Below are 22,783 nucleotides of genomic sequence, written 5' to 3'. Positions count from 1 at the left end.
TAACACAGAAGAATCAGTAAGGAAGTCACTGCACCCAATATAAAAGTCTACTGTGTCATTTACGGTAATCAAAACAGTACAATATTGACACACAGATGACTAGAACAGAATAGAAAACCCAGAAACACCCACACAAATGTGCTCAGCTAGCTCTGACAAAGGTACAAAAGCACTTCAATGGAGGAACAAAGGCTTTTTCAAGAAATGGTGCTGGACCCTTGAACAGGCACTGGCAAAAACAAAAAACAAAAAAACAACTTCACCCAACCATCATACCTAAAAATGAATCATTAACTTTGACGTAAAACATAAAAGTTTTAGGAAAAAACATGGAGAAAATCCTGAGGAATCTGGGACGAGGTAACGAGATCTTAGCCGTGATGACGAAAGCATGACCTTTAAAAGGGAAAACTAACAAACCAATCTCATCAAAATTAAAAACAATTCCTTTTGAAAGTTCAAATGAAGACTATAAATAGACAAACTACAAACTGGAAAAAATATATGCAAACAATATATCCAACAAAGAACTTGCATCTAGAACATACAAAGAACTCTTAAATCCCACAAGAATAGCGAAAAAGCAAGCAATGCAATTGGAAAATGGGGGACAGACGTGAACACAAACTTCACCAGAGGGTGTACAGATGTTGGCAACACATCCAACGTGCTCAGCAGCACGGCCATCGGGACGTGCCCATGGAGAGCACCGTGAGACCTCAGCACGCCACGAACAGAGACAATTACGAGCTCTGGTGAGGGTTCGGGCAGACGGCCTGGCACCCACGGTGGTGGGAACATAAATATAACAGCTGCTCTGGGAAACTGGCAGTTTCTGATAAGAGCAAATGTGCAATTACCATTAAACCCTCGTGGCAATAACACTCTTGGCATTTATCCCGGATAAATGAACAGTGTGTTCCCACAAGAACCTGTACATTACATTTCACAGCAGCTTTATTCTTAAGAGCTTAAGGCTGGAAACAGCCTAGATTGTGTCAGCATGTGAACGGTTAAGCAAAGTGTCACATCCATGTCATGGGATATAGCTCAGCAACCACTGTTAAATGCGATGTGGACGACTCTCTCAGGAATTCTGCTGAGTGGGAAAAGCCCCTTCACAGGCCCTGTCCTTATATCATCCCCTTGGGGTAGGAGGATGCAGTCATTCACACCATAGCAAACATCAGTACATGTAATTATCTCAACAGTTCACAATTTTCTTAGTAAAAAAATCAGTTTAAAAATTGCAGTGGGGCAGTGGTCTGGAAGGTCAGGGGTGGGGCACTGGGAGGGGCCTGGGGGTCAGGCAGGCTCTCATGGAGATGACCTTCCAGTTGGTCTAAATAAGGAAGGAGGGGATGCTGTGGCCTGAGTGTACCGCCAGTGGACAGGCCTGAGCTGAATTCAGTGTGTGCAGGGAACACATGGATGGAGAGGCATGGGGACAGGCCATCTGCATGCCCTCCACCTTCCAGTTCCCAGGGCTTCTCTGTTCCCTGAGCTGGTCGCCTGCTGCACTTCCCAAAAATGACTGGCCCGTCCTAGTTTATGCCAGCACATCTTTGTGGCTATCGGTGGCAACCACACCTGAATTTTACAAAAGCAGCCATCACAGCAGTGTCGGGGGTCCTGGCCAGTTCTGTGTGATGAGTGGCAGCTTGAGGGAAACTAGCTTGACGAGAACGTGCCAGCCATAACACATTCCGACCTGAGGCCCTGCTGCAGAACCGGCATCGCTCCGTCTGCTACACGGAGCTCCAGTGGGCTCCAGTACCTTGCAGACCATCAACAGCTGCAAGCCGCAGGGCCAAGGACGTCAGACGTCATGGGAAGCACCATGAGCGGAACATCAGGAAGCTCACTGCTCCTTCCTGGTGGAACGGCGAAGACTCCACGTGAGACAGAAGGAAAGCAGTCAGGTACAGAGGGTGTGCAAACCACGTGCAGACGGGGGAGAGGCAACACGGGGTAGAATGACTCTGCGGGTCCTCGGCTGTCCTCTGCATTTGGTCCCAGACTGGACAGTTCCCCGAGGCCCTGCACCTGCCTGCATCCGGCCAGCCACACTCCTGCAGGTGAAGACTGAGAGGGCAAGAACTGCCCGCATCCATCTGGCGCCCCTGGCCACTTGCGAATGTTCCTTCTGTGTGTGACCCTCAGGTACCTGCCTCCCACAGGCCATGTGGGGGTGCTTTCCTCCTCCAATCTGTCTCATTAACCATCCAAACCCTGGCTGTGCCCACTACATTGGTTCATGACCTACTGCTGGGATGCTGGCACTCTGAAAAACACTGTGCTTGGAAGGTTTTCCATATCCGAGTGGTGTTCTAGGAAGCAAGGCACCCTGGATTGGAAAGGGCCCAGCAGTGGGGAGTGGGCCAAAGCAGCAGACAAGAAGCCTCAGCTCATGCATCCCAAATATTCCCAGGGTTGGAAGAATTTCAGGCGTTTGTTTGGAATTTCTCTGGGTCCTGGAGCCCGACAGGGGAGGGTGTCATGATTTGGTGTGGTTGGGTCTTGGCCATGTGATCGATTCTCTGTGAGGCCTCTCAGAGGCCCCCCCCCCCCCCCCAAGGAGTCAAAGCCCCAGGGTGGCCTGGAGGTGACAGACTGGATCCTGGGCTGAATATCTGCCTGTAGCAGCTGCTGCAGGAGGTGGCCTATTGGGGGTTGTGTTTCCAGGTGTGGTTTAAAAATGGCCAGACATAATTTTGTTCCCAGTCTATCACATTTACAAAGTTCTAACTTGACAAGTAAGTCTTCAGCATTTGATTTTCCAGCTCATGTGCAGCCTTTTGGAAGTGAAAGAAAGAGCCCTTCATGTCCTTGAGGCCCAGGCCACTGCTGTCCCGACCCAAGGAGGCCCCTGGAGGGCAGTGCCCGGCAAGCAGGTCAGTGAGCAGTCTGGGCTGGGCAGTTCTGAGGTCTCAGCGGTGACTCTGAATGGATGAGTCACTTCCTCTCTCCACGCCGGTGGCGCCCAGCTTTCCCCCAGCTACGGGGCACTCCGGGGCCAGGAAGCTCCCAGAAACACGCCCCAACAGGGCAACTGAGACCGGAGAGGTCAGGGGGACCGCAGGAGGTGGCCCGGCCCCATTCCTGACCCCTCGCTCTGGCTGGCGCCACATTCCTGGGCATTTTCTCCCGGCCGGTCCCTCTCGTGCTCGGGGCGGGGGACACCCCCAGACCGACCAGGGCTCCACGCTAGCGGCAGCCGCGGGTGGTCAGCCTGCCCCCAAGAGTCCGTGCTTTACGTGGGGAGGAAGAGAGTGGGTGGGTGGTTGCTAGTACCGCCAGAGGCTGGGTTTTTCTAGAAGGAAACAAAAGCGGGCGGGGAGCGGGCGGGGAGCGGGCGGGGAGCGGGCGGGGAGCGGGCGGGGCGGGGCGGCCTGGGGCGGGTGGGAGGGCGGAGGGGGCTCCGCTGGCACTTGGATCCGAAATTGTCGCTCGTTGTTACCTCCGCGCTTCCCGAGAGCCGCGCGTTCCTCGGCTCCCGCGCGGTCTTTGTCGCCAGTGGCGCGCGAAGCTGCCGAAGCTCGCGTAGCAGGTGAGTGTCCGCGGCCCGGTGACGTGACTCCGGCTCGCGTAGACCCGGCCATTTGCAGGAAGGATGTGCGGGGAGCGGGCGGGGACGCGGGAGCCGGGAGACGGGAGCGGGGGCGGGAGGATGCTCTGGGAGCCGAGCGCGCCCTCAAGTCCGCCCCCCGCCGGCGGTTCCCGCGTCCAGTGCTGCCGGTCCCCTCGCCAGGCTCCTCTCGGTGCCGGCGGAGCGGGCAGGTTCGGCTCCCGCGGCCCAAACCCGGTGGGAACACCTAGAACCCTCCCTTTTCATGTGGGGAGTAAATTACATTTTGGAGACGGTTGCTTCGCAAACTTGCAAAGTTCAAATGGACCCAAGAATATGTTGAGCCAACATTTACCAAAGTGTTCCGGCATAAAATACTGGTAGCTCAAAAGAGAAGCTTTACGGTCATAAATTATATGACACGAATATAATTTGTGCAGGGCAGGGTCCTTTTATAATCCTTGTATATGGTGTACTGTCCTTGGACCTGAAAAAGCCCCGAGAGGAGAACCGGGTGCAGCCTCACCGCTGTCCCCAGATTTCCCTCCCAGGTCAGGTCGTGGCCAGGAGACTCAAGGTACGCCTGGAACTGGCCTGTCTTGGACCTGCCCCGCTGGAGGTCGCGGGCTGCTCTGCCTGGAGGGCGAGTTACAGAGAAGCCCCGTCTGAAATGCCAAGTAGAAGGGGCTGTCTGGCAAGGCCATTGGGACAGCCTGGGGTCCATGACCTTCCCCTCCGCACACCCTGGTGGTTTCCCTCCCTCCTTCCTTCCCCGCCCACCCCTGCCCTGAGGCCTGGCCTCTCTGGCTCATTGACACCCTTCCTGAGTCTTCTGGGTTTAGGAGACCTTTGGTTCCATTCATTGACTGTGAGCTTGGCTTTTAAAAGATTTGCGATTTCCTTGCATAGAAAGAATGTCTTCACTGGGGTTCCATCCCCTGTTCATCCCTCCCAGGGCTGACCACTGTGTGCCCCGCTGCTCACTTTGCAGGGCCATCATCTTCTGGGATTACTTTTCCCTCTTCCGAGGCGCCGTGGACCCAGTTCTTTGCATAAGCCTCTTGACTGCAGGCTGCTGTCATTCAGCACTGGCTTGCTGGTTGCAAATGATATTCTTCTTCCGTCCAGTACTTTCAGCACTGGTGGTGGCCACTGATGTAACAACACTGTAGTTGAAAAGGATAAACTAGTTTTCCTTTACATTGGCTTTTGTCCAAGTAGACTTTTTTTTTGTCGTCTTTACTGATCATAAAGTTAATACAAGCTCATTGTAAAAAAACCCAAAACAAACAAACTTGTAACAGAAAATGAATGAAACTTCTAATGTCTGCTACTCCCTGAAGGTAAACAATCTTCATTTCTCCCCCTCACTCTTTTCTGTACACACACATATTCACTTCTGAAGTATGTTCATTCAAAATATTACAAATGTTTACGTACTAAGCTATTTACACAAAATAATCTGCCTACCTAATTTTTATTTTAATGGGTTATATTAAACGAAACAAATTTAACTGTAAAAAGGCTGAAAGTCTTTTTAAAAGAAAAGGTTTATCAGGCTACTCCTGGCTGTCCACCGAGCCTGGCTATTCTCTCCTGGAAAGCGCCACCTGAAAGTTAATCCTAAATTCCAACAGATACTCGGGAACACAGGCAGTCTTTTGGCAGAGCTGGTCCACAGCTTTTAACAGGCTAACTGTTCCACCCCTTTTTGTCACCCAACTGCCGCTGTAATTTTAATTTAGAACATCTCAGAATTTTTTTTTCTTGTCAGTTAAAACTAAAAACAAAGTTGGTCGGAAGGGTGTGGGTTATTGTTAAGCAAAAACAAAACAAAACAAAACAAACCTGAAAACAGAACAACTCAGGTTTTCTCTTTTGTTTTAACAAATTGGATCTGGGACAGGTGGGGAAGTCCCAAGTGCTCACAGCAGAGGTTCCTCCCTGAGGGGCCTGGGAGGGAGCCCCAGGCAGGGAAACCCTCTTCTTGTGGAGAGAATGGGCCCTGGAGAGGCCGGCAAGGGGAGGCTTAGCTTCAGGACACATGACTACCCTACCCCCCTTCCCTCAGTGTGAAGTTGTGAAGCTTGTGTATCATGGTCCAGTGTCAGAAGAAATGTTTCCTAACAGGCTCCCGCTGACTTCGTGTTCAGGTGTCAGGTCCAGCGTCACCTTCTGTGATGTTGGCTGGGCTTTGGAACATCTGTGGGTTCACCTGGAAGCTCTGTCTCAGGACACTGGGCACACAGTGTCATAGCCGACACCCAGTGCCCACGCTGCTCACAGGTTAGACTTCTGAATGACAGAGACTTAATCAGTGCGTCCACAGAGACTGTCCCGCCATCCTCTCCCTCCCTGATGTCCTCTGTGGTTTTGGTCCTGGGCTTCTCTCAGTTGTTGGTCCCAGGTTTGCAGGCCCCTAATTGCCACCCACCCTGTTTCTCCCACCTGGTGTCATCCCACATTTCACTAGGTGCTTTGTGCTCTGACTCAGGGTTCATTTCCCCCCTGGGGTGATGCCCTCAGCCACCTTATGCAGGAACCATGGTGCCTCAGACTAAATGGCCCTGACAGCGCCTGGCCTACCCAGCCTAGAGATACTGGCGGCCCTGACAGCCTCCCGCTGGCACCCCCTTCAGTCAGTCAGCCTGGGGTGTCATCTCCCGGATCCAGACTATGCCTGGCCTTCTGGGTCTTAGCGCCCCTCAAACCCACCTGTGCTGCGGGGGGGGGGGGGGGGGGGGGGGCGGAGGAACTTCTGTCTTCTAGGGTTCAGTTTGTCCAGGACTGCAAATAAAATGACAAAAGATAAGCAAGAGAAAGACTTTGGAAAGATAAATGGTCCCTCTGGAGAAGAGAGGTTTGGTAGAGACAGTGTCTGGTTTTTTTCAGAGATTGAGTTGCTCCCAGGAGGGGCTTCATAGCAATGAGCTCTGACTCGAAGAAGGGCTAATTTTATGATTTTAGGAGAAGACTACATTCTAATATACCTGGTCTGTTAGGATTTGCCGTCGGTGTCAAGTGGCAGAGGGCAAAGACTGGGCAGGAAAATGGTGTGTCTGGTTCAGCCAGACTGAGAGTGACAGGTTCTCTGGAAGGTGAGGCAGGAGCGTTCTCTGTGGCCCGTCTTCCTGGGAAGTGGGGTTTGGACTCTGGGAACCTTCTGGGGAGCAGGGTGTCTTCTAGTGTCTCCTTTGATCTTGCAGTTGCCCCAGAAGGCCCTCCAACCCCTGTTTTCTCCAGGTCCCTGGGGCTGCTCCTCTCCCTCACCCCTAAAGGAATACAGAGCAGCCTGGGGTGGGGGGCAGATTGCCCGGGGACGCCTCTGAGCCTGCACTGGTCCTGCTAAGCACATCCCTGCCCCGCACACACTGGCCCTGGGGGTGGTGACTGCACGACCCCAAGTCCTGCTGCTTCTCTTTGTGCAGCAGTGAGCGGGCTGCAAGGAGGGCTGTGTGCAGGCCACCTTGGGGGAATCTGCAGGTGGAATAGCCGGCCCACTCCCCGTGACTGGCAGGGCTGGGGAGGCGGGGCCCAGAGGCAGAGCCCCTCCCTTCGCTGACAGCTGGTGTGCTTCCTGGAGACCAGACTGGGGTAGTGGGGCTGTCTGTGTGACCGCTGCTGTGAAGACCTGGAATTAGGGCCGAGGCCTCTGATCACCTATTACGGGCACAAAGTGTGTGGGTTTTCCCACACCAGCTGGGCTCCCACACCCTCTCCCTGGGTTCCATTAACTTGCTAGAGAGGCTCACAGAACTCAGGGAGACATTTTATTCACTAGGTCACTGATTGAGTGTAAAGATATAAGCTTGGAACAGCCGGATGGAAGAGCCACACAGGACAGGACGTGGAAAAGCGCGTGGAGCTTCCCGGCCCTCACCAGGTGGCCACTCCCCACACCTCCACGTGTCCACCAACCCGGACGCTCTCCGAACCCTGTCCTTTTGGGTTTTACGGAGGCTTCATTACACAGGCATGATTGATGAAATCATTGGCCTCTGGTGATTGATTCAACGGTTAGTTGAGTCGGGGGTGGGGCTGCAGTTCCAGCTCCCATCTCAGTTGCTTCTGGCCACCAGCCGCCTTTAGGTGGGGGACCTGCAGTCAGCATTTACATAACAAAAGACACCTTGATCATTCTCGTAGGAAATGGCAAGGGTTTTAGGAGCTCTGCAGGAAATGGGGGAACTGCAAAGGTGATTGTATCCTGTACCACAGTCATGGAGGGAGCCCTGCCTATCGCCCACCAGCTCCTGCCCCACCGCCTTGGTACTGGGTGAGGCTGGCGCCTCTTACAACTCACTTGCTTCCTCAGCTCCCCTGGTCTGCACTGAGAGGCCGCCATTTCCAAAGCAGTGTTTTCTAAACGCTGAGGGGGGACAAAGCCAGGTGAGAGACAGGTAACGACTCAGGCAAACATTTGCTCCAGACCCAACTATTATAACTTTCTCTGGTTTTCAGAATTTGCTAAAAATGACCCATATTTAACTGTGGGGATAACAGTTACCAACCCCTTTCTCCACAAGGGCCCCAGTCAATGCTTGATGGGTGGTGGTGAGATGCAAGGTTGACAATCTGCCCTGGAAATGATGGGCCTGTCTGCACGTCGCTGACACACTCATGGTTTTCTACCCCGGCCTTGGGTGACCCTGTCCCAAAGCTCAGTGCCCTTCCCGCCAGGCTGTGGGGCCTTTTAACTGAGGTCCCCCGCAGCCCTGCACGTGGTCTGGCTCAGCTCTCCCTCCTCCAGGTGGAGGCTGGTCTTAGGTGTTTGATTGCTGACCCAGTGAAATAGCTGAGCTTATGTCTGTGGGGTGGTTCTTCCTTCTGACTTTGGGTGGGGGCGCCAGGTCCCAGAGGGCTGGTGCCTTCTGGGATCCTTCCCTCTCCCCTGTGCTGTCCTTGAGGCCTGAAGGACAGGTAAGATTCCTGAAGGGTGGAACAGATGGGTGTGGTCTGTTGGGTAAGGGTGTCTTCTGCAGGTTAGCTCAGGTTAGCTGGGCCTCACTGGCCAGTGACCTGGGCTCCCATTAGGATTCACCACTGTTAAGTTAATTCAATAAGGAGGCACTGGACTGGGGGCTCTGACACTCTCAGCAAATGCCTCGAGGTCCCGCAGTGAAAACCCAGGACAACCAGTGTCAACAGCGACCAGGCTGCAGCTACGGCCGGGCAGGCACCCCCGGCTCCCTCCCCCACCTGCTCGTTCTCTGCAGGCTCCTGACCACTTCCGGTCGGTGCCGCCCCGTCCGACTGCTTGTGCTCAGGTGAACTCTTTGGTATTTCACACACCTCGTGTACCGTTTACCACTGTTCTCTGTTGTCTTCTCCCAGGTCCTGCCTCAGTTGAGAGAATGGCCTCCGCAGGGACCCAGACAAAGGAACTTGAGAATGACAAGTAAGGCTCTGGCAGCATTTTGGGTTTCTTGTGACTTGTGAGAGCTGACGGGTTAACACATGTGATCTCATGGCAGAGGCGGAGGCCTGGAGGGAATGAAGACCAGGTGGGGTCAGAACTGCGTAGGAACGGACTTGGCATCTGGCCTGGGACCCAGCTGCCCTCAGACCAGGCGTGCACTGCTCAGACCCACGTCCGCTGGGGCTGATCTGACCACTGGCCACTCCTGAAACTCATTCCCTGCTTCTGTCCATCTCCTTCCCGGTCCTGAATCTTAAATACTTTCCTGATTTTTTTGCAGTTTTTCATAAGTCTAGTTTATGATTCTCACGGCGCCTTTTTTGTGTTTATTTCATTTGCTGGAAAAGCATGAATTTCTCGTCTTAATCGTGATTGCTACATGGATTTTAAATCCACTGTTTTCTGGTTTCCTCGACACCCTCGTGTCCCCTGCCTCTGCCAGGGTTACCTGGCAGATCCCATCCTGCTGCAGTGGCCTCCAGGTCCCAGTGACCTTGACCTTGGCGATGCCCAGGGTTGTGCCTGACCCTCTGGGAGCCCTCGCTTGGGGTTTCTCAGGAAGTCCTCTGTGACTCCTGAGGCCTGTCTGTCTGGAGACACACATGGTAGTCACTGGTCCAGGTCGTAATTCCACACGGACCCGTCTCACCTCGGTCGCTCCGCGTAGGTTCTGAGGTCCATCTTCATGGGTCAAGCTGTCTTGGATGTTACCTGCAGAGGTGACCTTTTTATGGACCTAATAGTGGCCCTTGTGCTTTCAGTCATCAACAACCAGACATGCCCTATCTCCAGTTTCTGAGCCCCGCTCCACCAAGGTGGAGGGGCTGAAATGAAGCTGGCGAAGGAGGGTGGGCACCAAGTGCCACGTGTGTGACTCCGCTGCAGAGTCACCTTCCCTCCGCTTTGTGGTTTACCCTCCCTGGAAAGTCTTATTGTCGCCTGGAGGCCTGTGAGTGGCATTGGCCCTCTGAGTGCAGCCCCTTGTTAAAGTCAGGACCGTGAACCTTTAAGGTGGGGTTCGGGTAGAACCCAGCTTCTGCAGCAGTTGTGAGCCTCAAGGAGTGATGTACCAGCTGTTAGTATCGCCTGCCACACAGTCTAACGCCTTCCGTCTTATTCATCTTTGTGTTCCTTACGCCAGCGCACAGCCTGACGTGGGTTTGGCGTTAGCCTCAGCTGAGGTTCCCCGAGCTCCCCCAGCTGTCCCCCATCTCTCTGCTCCCCACCTGGCCTAAGACACGTGGGCCAGTTTGCATGAGGGTCAGTAATACTTTGTCTTCCCTGCTGAGGAGCTGCAATCAGAAGCCACTTTTCATTTGTTTTGCATCTCATGCATTTCTGTTACAAAGTAGGTGGTCAGTGCATAGTTGTCAAATGAATAAAGTGACAGAACAGAGCCAAATAAGGTCACTTGAAATTGTGTGTAGACTGGAGAAACCGTTTTCCAAGGAATATGTCTTTGACCTGTTATTTTAAACTCCTTTAAAAAACAAGTGTGAGCACATCTGGGTCACTGTGATACGTGCCCCCTGCACAGACTGGGAGGTCATTGCTGGTCTTATAGCTGCACCGTTTCCTTCTGCTCTTCCTGGAACTGAACAGGAAAGAAAGGCTTTCTGTTTAGAAACGTGTGACAAAGTTGTCATAGTCACATCCTGTTGTGTCAGTTCCAGTGCTTGCCACTTAGCTCTCGTGTGTGTCTTCAGCACCCTGAGAGGCAGCAGGAACCGGAATTAATCACCAGTATGTGTCATGAAAGGAGCTTAATTAAGATGCTGTGACTGTGTTGACATCAGAAGTCCTGCTGGGCCTAGAGACTGAAAAGGGACTGTCCTCCCTACACAGACGCCTGGATTTGGGCCCTTGCAAGTGGCCTCCCCGCCCCAAGCCTCTGAAATGCCCTGAGTCTGGAGAGTCAGCTAGCCGGGCAGGACTGGTCAGGGCGTTGAGGCAGACAGGTGTGGCTCTGGACCTCAGGCACTTACCTGCCTTCCCGCATGAGATTCCCAGCATCTGTGCCCGGGGTGCAGCCATCCCAGTCTGTAAGTGACCGCGGTGGCAGCTACGGCTGCGTTCAGGTATCTCAAGTCTAACACTCATGCATGGCAGTCAGCCAGCACCCTCCCATTTATAAAAAGATCTTTCTGTCTCTCTCTAATATTTTGTGCTTACCTTTCCTCTGTAAGCATTTTGAGAATGGGAGTGAACTGGATGCCCTTATTTGGAGGGAACTAGGAGGGGAAATGCGAGAAACATGAAGGCGGAATGGGGTCTGGGGTAGGGAGAGAAGTGGGGCTAGGGTGTCTGCTGTTGGTGTCCGAGCCAGACAGCAGGGAGACTAGATAAAGTGACGGGCAGGGTAGACAGGCCAGAGAGATGACAAGGTGGGTGAAGGGGGCTCACCTGTGCTGTGTGTTGTCTGCTCAGGGACTCAGTGACACATGGTCACGGCCGCCAGGACTTGTTTGTTACTGGAGATAATTAAAATGATTACATTCATTATGTAAGTATTATAGGAAGACGTAGACGAAGTATAATGAGCATGTCATCTGAAGAGAGAGCTGGGGAATGGACGAGATCCCTGAGGAGAGGGCCTCCCCATGCCTGGGGAGCCGAGCAGGGGCTAAGGTGTCAACCAGGACCCTCCACGGGGGGCAGGGGACCGAGTCACCGGACTGTGTGACCAGGGGAGGACAGGGTTTTAAGACCAGTGAGAAGCCACTGGTGCTGATCTCACAGGAAGCCCCAGGAGGCGTGTTTTGTTGGCATCTGCTTTTCTTACTGGATTTGGAACACCGCAGTCAGGATCTTAGAGCAATCTTGGCTCTAACACTTGTCTGGTACAGACCAGGTATTCATTCAGCACAGGCGGCAACTGCTGACTCAGTTACTCAGAGCCCAGGGATAACTTGTTTCCCTGGGAAACAAGCAAAAATAAAGAAAGAAGTAAAAATAGGCATTACAGCTCTCCAGAGCATCTGTTTCATAGGGAAATGTGTCCTTTAGGTTAGATTTGAAATGTTGGACAAACCTCCAAACATTGTACCCCCTTGGAAGAGGCCACTGCCCTGGGGACCCAGGTCACAGGGAAGCGTCTCCCCACGTGTGATGGCAGCGGTTCTGTGACGTGTGGCCTCCGGGCCTGGTGTACACAGGCGTGAGGCGTGCGAGCGGCCCGTGGGAAGTCCTGGAATGGGGTGTCCAAGTCACGGGCAGCTGAACGTTCTTCTCTTAACTCATTTCTTCTTTCTTACTGGGTTAGATTGAAGAGGACACGTGGTCAGTGGGTTCTGGACGGAAGTCGGACTCAGAAGGAAGCAAAGGGTCTTGGTTGTTCCCAGCCAGGGATCCGCACCTGTCTCTCCCTGTGCCCCTGATGGGCCAGGTTCTGGGACGCACACCTGGCCGTGGCCACCCAGAAGGCACAGGTGTGGGAGGAGGTGTGTTTAGGGTTTGCTCTCAGGGATTTTTCAGGGAAGATAACAATTTAGACCTGGGCATCTGTGTTTGTCCATAAACTTTTATTGGAACAACCACACTTGCGTGTTGTCTGGTTCCTTTCATGTGACAATGGCAGAGTTGAGTAGTTGTGACAGAACCCACATGGTCTGCAAAACCAAGACCACTGACTGTCTGGCCCTTAGTGAAGGAAAGTTTGCTGACTGTTATGCTAGACCAGCGCGTGCTGTTCAGTGGAAATACATGTGAGCTACACAAAGTTTCTAGTAGCCCCGTTGGACAAAAAAACTAAATGAAAAAGTGTGTTCTCATCAATCCCGCTGGACATGGTATAGGAGACGTGCTGGCTTGTGTAGCAAGAAAAAGAAATACAAGGTGTACAGATTGGAAAGGTTAGCGCTGGAAGGGAGAATTAAAGGCAATTTTTCTTCTATTTTGTCCATAATTCCTACGAATCTCTTATTTTAAAAGTAGTTAAGTCTATGTGCTGAGAGAACTTGAGGTGGGTAGCAACTGGCTACACTCTTTATCTGGGGTGAAGGAGCCTTTTGACCTTGACTTTCGTGCTCTCCCTGAGTTCCCATCCGCCCTCCAAAGGGGCCCTGGGTATGGAGAGGGGTGAAGGGGAGGAAGGCAGACCAGGGAGTGGGAGCCTGGTGAGTGTGGGGTCTCGCCTTCCCACTGTGTGCCGCATGCAGGCCGTCGACACGGCTTGTGTCGTTGTGTCGGCCACTGGACGCTGGTGTTCTATTAACTTTCTGCTTTCCCGGTTTGAGCAGTGCCTGCTTTGTACAGCTTTGCAATCCAAACATAGCCACGTTGAAGGAAGACGTTCTCTACCATTTCGGCCTCAGCACCAGCACGCACGACCTCCCCGCTATGTTTGGGGATGTGAAGGTAGGAAGCAGGGCTTTTCGCTCTGGAGATTTGTCTCCAGACCGACCCCCTCGCAGGTGGCATGGGCAGCTTCCTCACAGAAGCTGAGGTGACAGAGGACAAGTTCATGAAGGGCTATGTTTGGCAGAGTTTTACAAAGGGTTACTTTTCAGGTGTACGAACTAGTGAAAGAAAACTATTGTGAGTACTGCCATGTTGGTCCCTAAGTAATTTCCTACCAATTTAGTATGTAATGGAAACAATATAAACTAAATTTCCTAGTGCTTCATTGAGAGAATAGAACAAAGAAGATGCTAAACATTTTATAGGGGAGCAAGGACAACGAGGAATGACACTGTCTGCTGTTTGTAATTTAAGATGCATCTTGATACTATTTAGTTCATTGCCCTTACGGCCTTTTCAGCCCATCTTCCCTCCAGAGTCTTAAGTTCCTCGCTTCTGATTGCTCTTAGCACAGGACTTTAAAAATGTCTAATCCCCGTGGGCAAAATGGGCTAATGTTTGAATTCAAAATAGAAACAAACCAGTGACAGCAGGAGCCATTATTGCTACACGGGCGCTTCATAAAACAACAGTTATGTCCTGTCAGGGCCGTGTCCTTTCTTTTTTTGTGGTTTCAACACTTTGCATGTGTTCCTAATTTATTCCATTTCCGTTCTTCCATTAAGTTGAACACTCTTCGTGTTTCGAGACTAGTCATTCTTTGATCATCAGATGGCTTTAAACTGGCTAATTTGATTTTCTTGTGAAACAAAATGAAAAGTAAGTTTTCGTATACAGCACTTTGTAGATGGAAGGGCTTAGTTTTCTGAGAGTCCCCCGCCCACCATGCCTACCATTTCCCAAGCGCCCACCGGCTCCCTGGCACTTTCCAGTCATTGGACCCTTGGCCATCGCATGGCTAGGTGAGAGGTGGTGGAGAGAAGCCCACTTCACAGGTGGGCTGTGGGGCTGTGGTCATGCAGCCAGGAGTCTGTGCTAGCTTATTCCAAGCCCAGGCTCCTTTGGGACAGCGAGCTGCTGTCCACAAGACGGACAGAGACAGGCCTGGCATGGAACCTGGAATGACCTGCCCAGAGAGCAGGGTTCTGCGTCTCCTGCATTTGTGGAGCCGTAGCTCGCACTTCCCGTGATTCCTGGAGCCAGGGCCCCTCAAGCTGCGTTAGGATCAGAATTACCAGAAGGGCTCCCCAGACAGTCGGTCTGGGTGGGGGGGAACTTGCATTTCTAACAAGTTCTGGGAGGTGCTGATGTTGCTGGTGCGGGCCCCCCTGAGGACCCTGAGGGTGGCATGATGCCCATGCCGACTGGGGCTCTGTTGTTCTCTGTCCATAGTTTGTGTGCGTTGGGGGCAGCCCTTCCCGCATGAAAGGCTTCATCAAATACGTGGCCGCAGAGTTGGGCCTCGGGCGCCCGGGCGAGGACCCTCCCAACATCTGCGAAGGGACCGACCGCTATGCCATGTTCAAAGTGGGGCCGGTGCTGTCCGTCAGCGTGAGTACCTGCTCCCATTGGCCAGACCTGGGCTGTGCAGGCCCCCTGCCCTCCCCTCAGAGCTGGTCCCCTCAACACCTTTTTCGCTGTCAGGCTGGGGCAAGGTGAGAGCACAGACACATGCAGACCCAGCAGGCTGTGCCCACGCGGTGAGGCTCCCAGGCTGGAGACCCGAGGAGGTGCCTGGGCCGGGGCTGTGGGAGAGCCACGCCTGGTGCCAGCCTCTGGCCCTCTGTCACCCGCAGGGATTTCCTCACACGTTTGGTTTAGGAATGAGGGGACACAGAAATCTCCTGTATTTGACCAAAGGAAGCTTCTTGTTTTGTAGTTTTGGTTCCCTTTGTAGGTAGCTTTGTGAATGGCATGCTGCGTAGCTAAGGGTCCTTGTGCTGGCTCGGGTCTGGCAGCCGCCACCTCCAGGACACTCCAGTGAGCCGAGACGAGCTCAGTTCCACGGCCACCAGTGCTTCCTGTGCAGGACACTGTACAGACACATTCTCGCAGGACAGCTGGTGCCTCAGGAGCCGCACCTGCTTGTGCTGGGGACACACAAGGTTGGCAGGGAGGGCGGGGAGACGGAGGACATGGCACAGGACCAAGGAGGCATCTGCATCTATCCTGCTGAACGACCACCAGCTGGTTTGGCTGAAGCTGAGAGTGCGGAGAGCAAAGTGAAAGGAGAGAAAATCCAGCCGCTGTGTGGGCGGGCCTCCCGGTGCCAGCGGGGCTGTTTGTCACCCAGCTGTAGCAGCCACTGCTGCCCGGCCAGCCTCCCGTCCTCAGCCGAGTTGCACAGGGTGTGAGGGTCACACGGGGCTATCTGTTCCACAGCTTTGTGCCGGGTGTTGACATTTTTAAGTTTATGCTTTGCAGTTCACCCTCTGTGACTCCCAGGGGGCTGCCTGCAGGACGCACAGGCAGCAGTGGGGGTGACATTGGTTTCTTCCCGGTTCCAGCATGGCATGGGCGTGCCTTCCATTGCCATCATGCTGCACGAGCTCCTCAAGCTGCTGTACCACGCCCGCTGCTCCAGTGTCACCATCATCCGCATCGGCACCTCCGGCGGGATAGGTAAGGGTGCGGGGGCTGTGACAGGACACTGAGGTGACGACTGGGAGCCTGCTGTGGGGCCGGCTTTGTTCTAGGAAGCTCATTAACAGGAGGTGTCAAAATAAGCTCGTTTTGTTACTTTTTGGTGCAGCCCATTCTTGCAACCTGTACCCTGGAAACAGGCAGCAGAAGGGCACCTGGCCACCAGCTGCAGAAAGTCGTCCTGTGGGGGCCATGCACTTTGATCCTACTTGTTGCTGATTCTCTCTAGTCTTTCTAACCCCCTTCCCTCTTTGTCTTTCTCCTTCGGTCTGCTCGCTGCTCCTCCTCCCTGTTCCAACAGGAAGAACCCACAGCAAAGTCTGGGGGAGGGGAAGGAGGGGAGGGGAAGAGAGATGGAATACAAAATTACGATGTGTCCTTAAGTTGCCTAAAAAGTCCCCTGTCCACAACATTGTTTTTTGGAAGCCACAGAGATGGCAAAGAAAGAATGGGATGTGATGAGAAAGCAAGCTAACAATCGTGTTGGGTATTAAGCAAGCCTCTTAGGCTCATTCGCGTTACATAAGCTGCCCTCTCTGATGTCCCCAGTCCATGCCAGCCTTTTGGCTGAGAACCAGGTCCTGGCAATTCTCGGTCCCACCCAGGAACTGCCGGGAGGGGCTTTGCCATGCTCAGCCTGCCCGTGAGCGTGTTTCTGACCACTCCTGGATGGTAATTCTAGAATTCAGGTTTTCTGACTGTGAGAGGGGGTTGCTATGGTCCTCCTGTTTTCTGGACGCATTAGTCATCTTTCTTTTTCATTATTAGACATATGAAAAATCTGTTTGCAGATTACAATTCAGTGTTTAAAGACGTTGTTCTCGTGAAACACACTCAGGTCGTGAGCGTCTGAGCCTTCACTTGTGATGCCATCAGCCAGACAGACACTCACAGCTGTGCACGTCATGCCCATATCTGCCAAGAACTCCAGCAGTTCATTCCAGAGTTCTGGCTTTGGAGGGATTTTTAGACTCGATGACCGGAGAGAATTCTAGAGGGAGTAATATATTTGGAGTCTCCCAAAAATGCCCCATAAAAATGGAGAGTCAACTAGAGAGCCAAACCCCAAACCCCTGGAAAACATTGATGATAAAGTATGACACTGTGTCCCCACAAATCCCCAAATGGAGACAGTGGGAGGGTGGCATGGTTACCCACTCTAGAGGAATCCCAGGGTGGTTATGGGGGTTCTGACGGACATGACAACAGAAGGAGCCCAACAGCTTCTCCTAGGACAGTGCGGGGCCTGTGTTGGGGTGGCAGCGAAATTGCGACCAGCTCTCCACCTTGATTTGGGGGCGATGCTAAGATCTCTAGGGGTTGAATTCATGAAAGCCATCAGCCCAGGTGACTGCCAGCTTCAGTATCTGGGGAGAAAGCTCTGAGAGGATTCTTACTTGAGCAGACAATGGACCTGAGCAAGAGAAAGGAGCCCAGGTAAACTTGCAGGGGGTAGGCCAGCAGAGCTCAGCAGTTTGCTGCATTTTTCAATGTTTCATGAAACAGCTGATGTGGGGGCTCTGGAACGGATCTCCTGACTCTCCCTCTTTCCTAACTGTTTAGGAAAACCAGTAACATCAGCATTCACACTAAAATAAATACTGGGGGGCTCCTGGCCTAGTCCCACGCAAAGTTATTAATATTATAAGAGCAAAGACTAGGAGCAGAATCATGTCCCCACACACATGAAAGTAGGCGGGGGAGGTGCGCCGGGAAAGCCTGTAGGCGGCAGGAAGATGGCCTCAGGCGGAGGGAAGTGGGGTGCTCAAGAGTTGGCCGTTGTTGGAGCTGGGCTTGAGGTGCATGGGGTGCATTAGACTCTTCTTGTCTACTTTTGTGTTTGCTTGAAATGTTAAACAACGAAAAGGTAGAAACACGGACCCATTACGTGCATGACGGTATGGGCGAGCCCCACCGTTAAAAGCAGCGGTGACTGGAGGGCCCGTAGCCCGCGAGCTGCGTGCCTGGCAGCTTCCACTTTCTTCCTTGCGCTTTTCTCTTCCACATTCTCTGCAGTGCGTGTGCACTAATTCCATTTGAGAAAACCATGTGATGCCGAGAATGGGTCCTTGCCTATCCCTTTTCAGAATGTTCCTGGTGCTTCAGTATTTTGGGGCGCAGATGGGTTGTTTTCCTGTACGTGCCCCGCTGCGCCCTCTACCGCCCCAGGGGCCATGACTCCGCTCCTCTCTGCAGGTCTGGAGCCCGGCTCCGTGGTCATTACCCGGCAGGCGGTGGACGCCTACTTCAAGCCCGAGTTCGAGCAGGTGGTGCTGGGGAAGCGGGTCGTGCGCCCCACGGACCTGGACGAGCGGCTGGTGCAGGAACTGAGCGAGTGCTCCAAGGACCTGCGCGAGTTCAGGACGGTCGTGGGCAACACCATGTGCACCATGGACTTTTACGAAGGTGAAGGGGGCGGCTCCAGTCTCACCGCGGCTCCCACGCGGCCCTAGCGCTCCGGGGCCAGTGGGGCAGGGGTCCGTCGCGCGCCCGTGTCCAGTGGGCACGCAGCAGGGGCTCACGGCGTGTGTCTTCAGGGCAGGGCCGGCTGGACGGCGCGCTCTGCTGCTACACGGAGCGCGACAAGCAGGCGTACTTGCAAGCGGCGCTCGCGGCCGGCGTCCAGAACATCGAGATGGAGTCCTCGGTCTTCGCCGCCATGTGCCGCGCTTGTGGCCTCCGAGGTAGGCGGGCGCCTGGTCTCCACCCCGCCTCCCGCCCTGCTGGCCCAGGTCCTCCCAGCCCCCACCAGCCTCTGCCTTCCAGCCACCCTGCCCGCAGGTCTGCTCTGGACCCGTTGGCACGTGCCCTCCTGAGCCCCGTCCTCCTGACTGTCATGTGGCCAAATGCAGGATTCTGTGTCTCCGCAGCGACTCCTGCTCCACCAAGTGGGCTGAGAACGATGACGGAAAGTCTGCCAGCCCTGCAATGAATTTGGGTTTCAAAGCTGTTTGGGATTCTGAATTGGGGTTAATCCACCCCAAATTCCTAGCCCCCCCTTCCCTCGCAATGTCCGGCTCCGCGTCCCAAGATCCCTGCCTCCTCCTCACAGTCACTTGTCTTTCAAGACAGGACAGGCCCCGAGCTGGTCCTGAGATTGGCCTGCGTCTCTCTGGGAAGCAGAGGCAGGCGAGAACAAGGAGGGAGGGGGCAGGGAGCCGCAGGAGGAGGGGCCTTCCAAGCCCGTGCGTGTTCTCCGTCTGCCAACATGCCCTGGGGCAGGTTGCCGAGCTGCCCCCTTCTCCAGAGGGGCTCAGGTGACACCTTGTCTCAGTGAACTAAGCCAGAGGTCCTGGCCTTTGCACTGACCTGGACTTTTCTCTCTGCAGCGGCTGTGGTGTGTGTCACCCTTCTGGACCGCCTGGAAGGGGACCAGATCTGCAGCCCCCACAACGTGCTGGCCGAGTTTCAGCAGCGGCCGCAGAGGCTGGTGGGCCTCTTCATCAAGAAGTGCCTTGCGGGGGCCTGAAGTCCCTGCGTCTCCAGGACGAGTGGTTGTCGTTGCCACAAATAAAACCGTTGTCAAAGTCCTCTGTGTGTGACTCGTGCACCCTTGATGTCAGAATTGGGACGCTGCATGTCACAGGCAGAGCCTCCTGCATCCCACACCCCTGGTGTTGATGTGTGTGTGTGGCCGACACTCCTTTCCCAAAGCCCCTCCCTGTGAGTCTGAGAGAACCCCCAGCTGAGGGTGGGTAACCAGATGTTCAGCAAGTACTGAGCCTGTGCCCCAGGGATGCTAAGAGCAAGAGCCTCTCCTGCCCCCCCGCTCACGTGCTGCAGGCTGGAGTGTGCAGGGTGAACCCCGGCGTTTCTCCCTTGGCTGGCTCTGTCGAGTGGCTATTTGATGCACCCAGTATCAGAGGCTGACCAGAGGAAGCATCCTGGAGGGCAGGGGTCCGACCGGAGCCCCGGGGAGGCTGGCGGTGACTGTCTACTTACAACTCCAGCACAAGGTGCAGGACCCCGACTGTCCCCTCTGTCCCCAGGCTACTGCCCTATACTCCCATCTGTCCCCAGATTCCCAAGTGCCCCAGACTTCAGCTGGATGTTGCCCAGCCCCTCTAGGTACATGTCTGCCTGTCAAACCTCAGCTGAGGCCAGAGTGGGTCAGTCTCCTGTGGCCTCCAGCTCACTGAACGGGTTGCTGCATGTGGCCCCTGGGAGCCAGTGTGCTGTGGACAGAGGCTCACTAATGTGCGTGTTGTTGCCTGGCCGCTGCTGGGCTGAGGATGAGACAGGACCCATCACCCCAGCTTGTGGGGACCCCTCGCGAGGACATGTAGCAAGGCAGAGAGGACTCAGACACTGGGCAATTGATGGCATTTAAACTGAAGAGGACGGTGCTACCAGCCAGAGAAGGGCTGGGCTTCTCAGGTATGGCCTAGAACCTGCACTCTGACACCGGTTTCTGGGGCCAGGCAGAGGGAATGGGACTCCCATGGATGACAGTGTTTCCTCTGATGCTGAGGTCATACCAAGGCTCCCATGTGTGCCTGCGCTGCCCTCTGCTGGTCGTGAGCAGAAGGGCACCTTGCTTATCCCACAGATGCCACTTGTGTCCGCAGGTGACTCCTGCTGGCATCACAGGAGTGTGAGGCTGCGCGATGGCCTTGTGGGGGCCGGACAGTGCCCACATGCAGGGAACGTCTGCTGAACAAAATGTTGTTCTGATGGATGAACAGTAACTATTCCATTCCTGTGACAACGGAACGTGTAGGATTAGTTTGGTTTCGTTACCAAGGTGACTCTGGAGCCGACCTTGAAAATGTCCTCAAGCAAGTGTTACCTGGATTTCTCAAGATGACCCATCCCTCCACCTGCATGGCCACCCCACCTGGTTTCCTGGCCTGGTCCCTGTGTCTGCCTCCATTCCAGGTGCCGAGGGACCCCTCCGAGCAGGATTAGGTGACACCAATACAGTCCACTCTCAGTGCCTCGGCAAGTCAGAGAGAATTAGGGATGTCACTGGGTTTGTTCTAATGGAGCTAATCCCCTGGATTTCACAAACCAGTGTCACCGCACCTTTTTTGTGTGTGATCCTGCGGTGACGTGATGTACGTAAGCACTCAGAATGACTCCAAACTTGAATAACGGTGCAGCACTTTGTAACAGGGAAGTAAGTTCATCCCTGTGGCTGAGGTGTTCAAGCCCTTACAGGTGAAGCTGGCGGGGCTTTCATGTCTCATGTCGAGCTGGGGCTGTGACACAGAATCCCTGAGGTGGTGGCGCCCCCTCCCACTGACTCGCTGCTGCCGCCCCCTCCAGTCCCGTCTCATCACGCTGACAGTGATGTCACCTGACCAGAAGCAGTGAGAGTGAAGACTCGGTTTTGTAAATGGTAATAAGGATAGTGAAACGCTGTAGAAGAGTCAGTCCGGTCTTACACCTTTGCCATTTATTGTGACAGCGCCACCGCAGGCCAGGTGTGGTTGCCTGAGATCCTGGGGCGGGGGTGGGGGGGTGGGGGGGAGAGGAAACATTCTTTTAATCTGAGTTGACTGAGCCTCAGGCACGATGTTTAAAACACCGCTATGGTCTCTTTGCTGCACTGACTTCTCAGAACCTCGCAATGCAGGTCTTCTCTTTCCCCTTCTACAGAGGATGGTCTGGTCCCAGAATTGGGACTTGCCCAGGGTTGCAAAGCAACCCTCAGATTAGGTCCAGGTCTTTCTGTTTGGAACACTGGTCAGCTGCCCGTGGACAGGCCACGGACTGAGGGATCGGGGTCACGGCTGTCTTCTTGCCCAGGCTGGCCGGTGACGGTTTCACCGCGTTTTCCTTTCTGAGGAAGAGAAGAGGCTTAATGACTATGTAGAGGGCTCGAGCCCCAGGACGGCTAATCTGACCTCACTGACAGAAGCCCCTGGAAACACAGGAGAGTTCTGATCCTGGAAGATGAGTTATCTGTGGACCAACACAGTCCATGTTGCCCCACTGTGAGCTCCAGCTGGTGGGCTTTCCTAACATCCTGAGTATCTGCTGAGTCCATTCTTTCTTGGGAGACACATGATGTCATCGGAGGCTGGCTTTCATTTTGGCCCAGGATGGCCCCACCTATCTCCTGCTCTCGCAGCTGCCCTTTCCCTGTTATGCAACGGGGAGTGTTCAAGAGAACTTTAAGAAAAAAGGGAAAATCAGGTCTCCCCACACACATGGGAGTAAGTGTGTTAAATATTTTATTCACGTGAGGAAACTAGTCTATTCTAATGGGTTCAGAACAGAATGGAAAAAGCACAGGTTTATCTGAACCACTGAGGAATGTTGAAATGTATTGCAAACAAAAATGCAAATGAATTTTAGGAAGGGAGGGGCAGGGGGAAGGTACTTAGAATCTCCACTGGGTGGGACAGATGGACTGTATCTGTCCATGGGTTACTTGGAGCATACCACCTGAAAGGGTGAGCTGCAGACACATATAGTTTTCTAGGGAAACATGGCATTTTTTTTCTACAGAAGAAAACCTAAGAACTGTCCCTCAGGTGAGAAGTGCAGCAGAGGGAGTGACACAAGGCGGTGGGTTTACCTGAGCGGCTCTGATTTTTAATTCTTCTTGACATTTACTAGTGATGAGCTCTTGTCAGGGCCCTCTCCCTGAGCCCCAGTAACCTCCTATGGAAAGTGGGGTTCCCAGAGCTGAGGAGGGCTCAGATCTGACCTTCAGTAAATAGAACCGATTAGTGTTGGCTTGTCAATTATTTTCCACTGCATGTTAAGACAAGTTTATTGAGTAATAGATATTAACAAGATCCTGGGCTAACCTTTCTTTTTTATTGTGGTACAATAGATATAACATAAAGGCTGTCATTTCAATCACCCATAGGTGGACAATGCAGTGGCATTAAATGCTTTTG

At 53.7% G+C, this 22,783-nt stretch overlaps 1 protein-coding gene across 4 annotated transcripts; it reads left to right on the top strand.

The window, feature by feature from the left end:
• The first annotated feature begins 2,872 nt into the window (after positions 1-2,872).
• UPP1 (uridine phosphorylase 1) lies at positions 2,873-19,459 on the top strand. 4 transcript variants are annotated; one of them, XM_074341069.1, is made up of 8 exons: positions 2,873-2,894; positions 8,903-8,966; positions 13,226-13,343; positions 14,679-14,837; positions 15,794-15,908; positions 18,126-18,335; positions 18,467-18,613; positions 19,259-19,459. In XM_074341069.1, exons 2-8 carry the CDS (start codon positions 8,923-8,925, stop codon positions 19,396-19,398), a joined length of 933 nt encoding a protein of 310 aa, XP_074197170.1. In that variant the 5' UTR covers positions 2,873-2,894; positions 8,903-8,922; the 3' UTR covers positions 19,399-19,459. The 4 variants fall into 4 exon arrangements, with proteins under 4 accessions (XP_074197170.1, XP_019587252.2, XP_019587254.2 ...); XM_019731693.2 differs by lacking the exon at positions 2,873-2,894 and adding an exon at positions 3,395-3,550; XM_019731695.2 differs by lacking the exons at positions 2,873-2,894; positions 13,226-13,343 and adding an exon at positions 3,401-3,550.
• The last annotated feature ends 3,324 nt before the right edge of the window (positions 19,460-22,783 follow it).

This window comes from Rhinolophus sinicus, linkage group LG09 (genome assembly GCF_036562045.2).
Source record: "Rhinolophus sinicus isolate RSC01 linkage group LG09, ASM3656204v1, whole genome shotgun sequence".
In the NCBI taxonomy this organism is placed as follows: Eukaryota; Metazoa; Chordata; class Mammalia; order Chiroptera; family Rhinolophidae; genus Rhinolophus; species Rhinolophus sinicus.
This window is presented reverse-complemented; position numbering and strand designations above follow the sequence as displayed.

Excerpts from the sequence above, each read along its gene's own strand:
- UPP1 (XM_074341069.1), top strand. The coding sequence starts at position 8,923 with ATGGCCTCCGCAGGGACCCAGACAAAGGAACTTGAGAATGACAA. Across the intron at positions 15,909-18,125 it reads CGGCACCTCCGGCGGGATAG|GTCTGGAGCCCGGCTCCGTG; the intron begins GTAAGGGTGCGG and ends TCCTCTCTGCAG. Across the intron at positions 18,336-18,466 it reads CACCATGGACTTTTACGAAG|GGCAGGGCCGGCTGGACGGC; the intron begins GTGAAGGGGGCG and ends GTGTGTCTTCAG.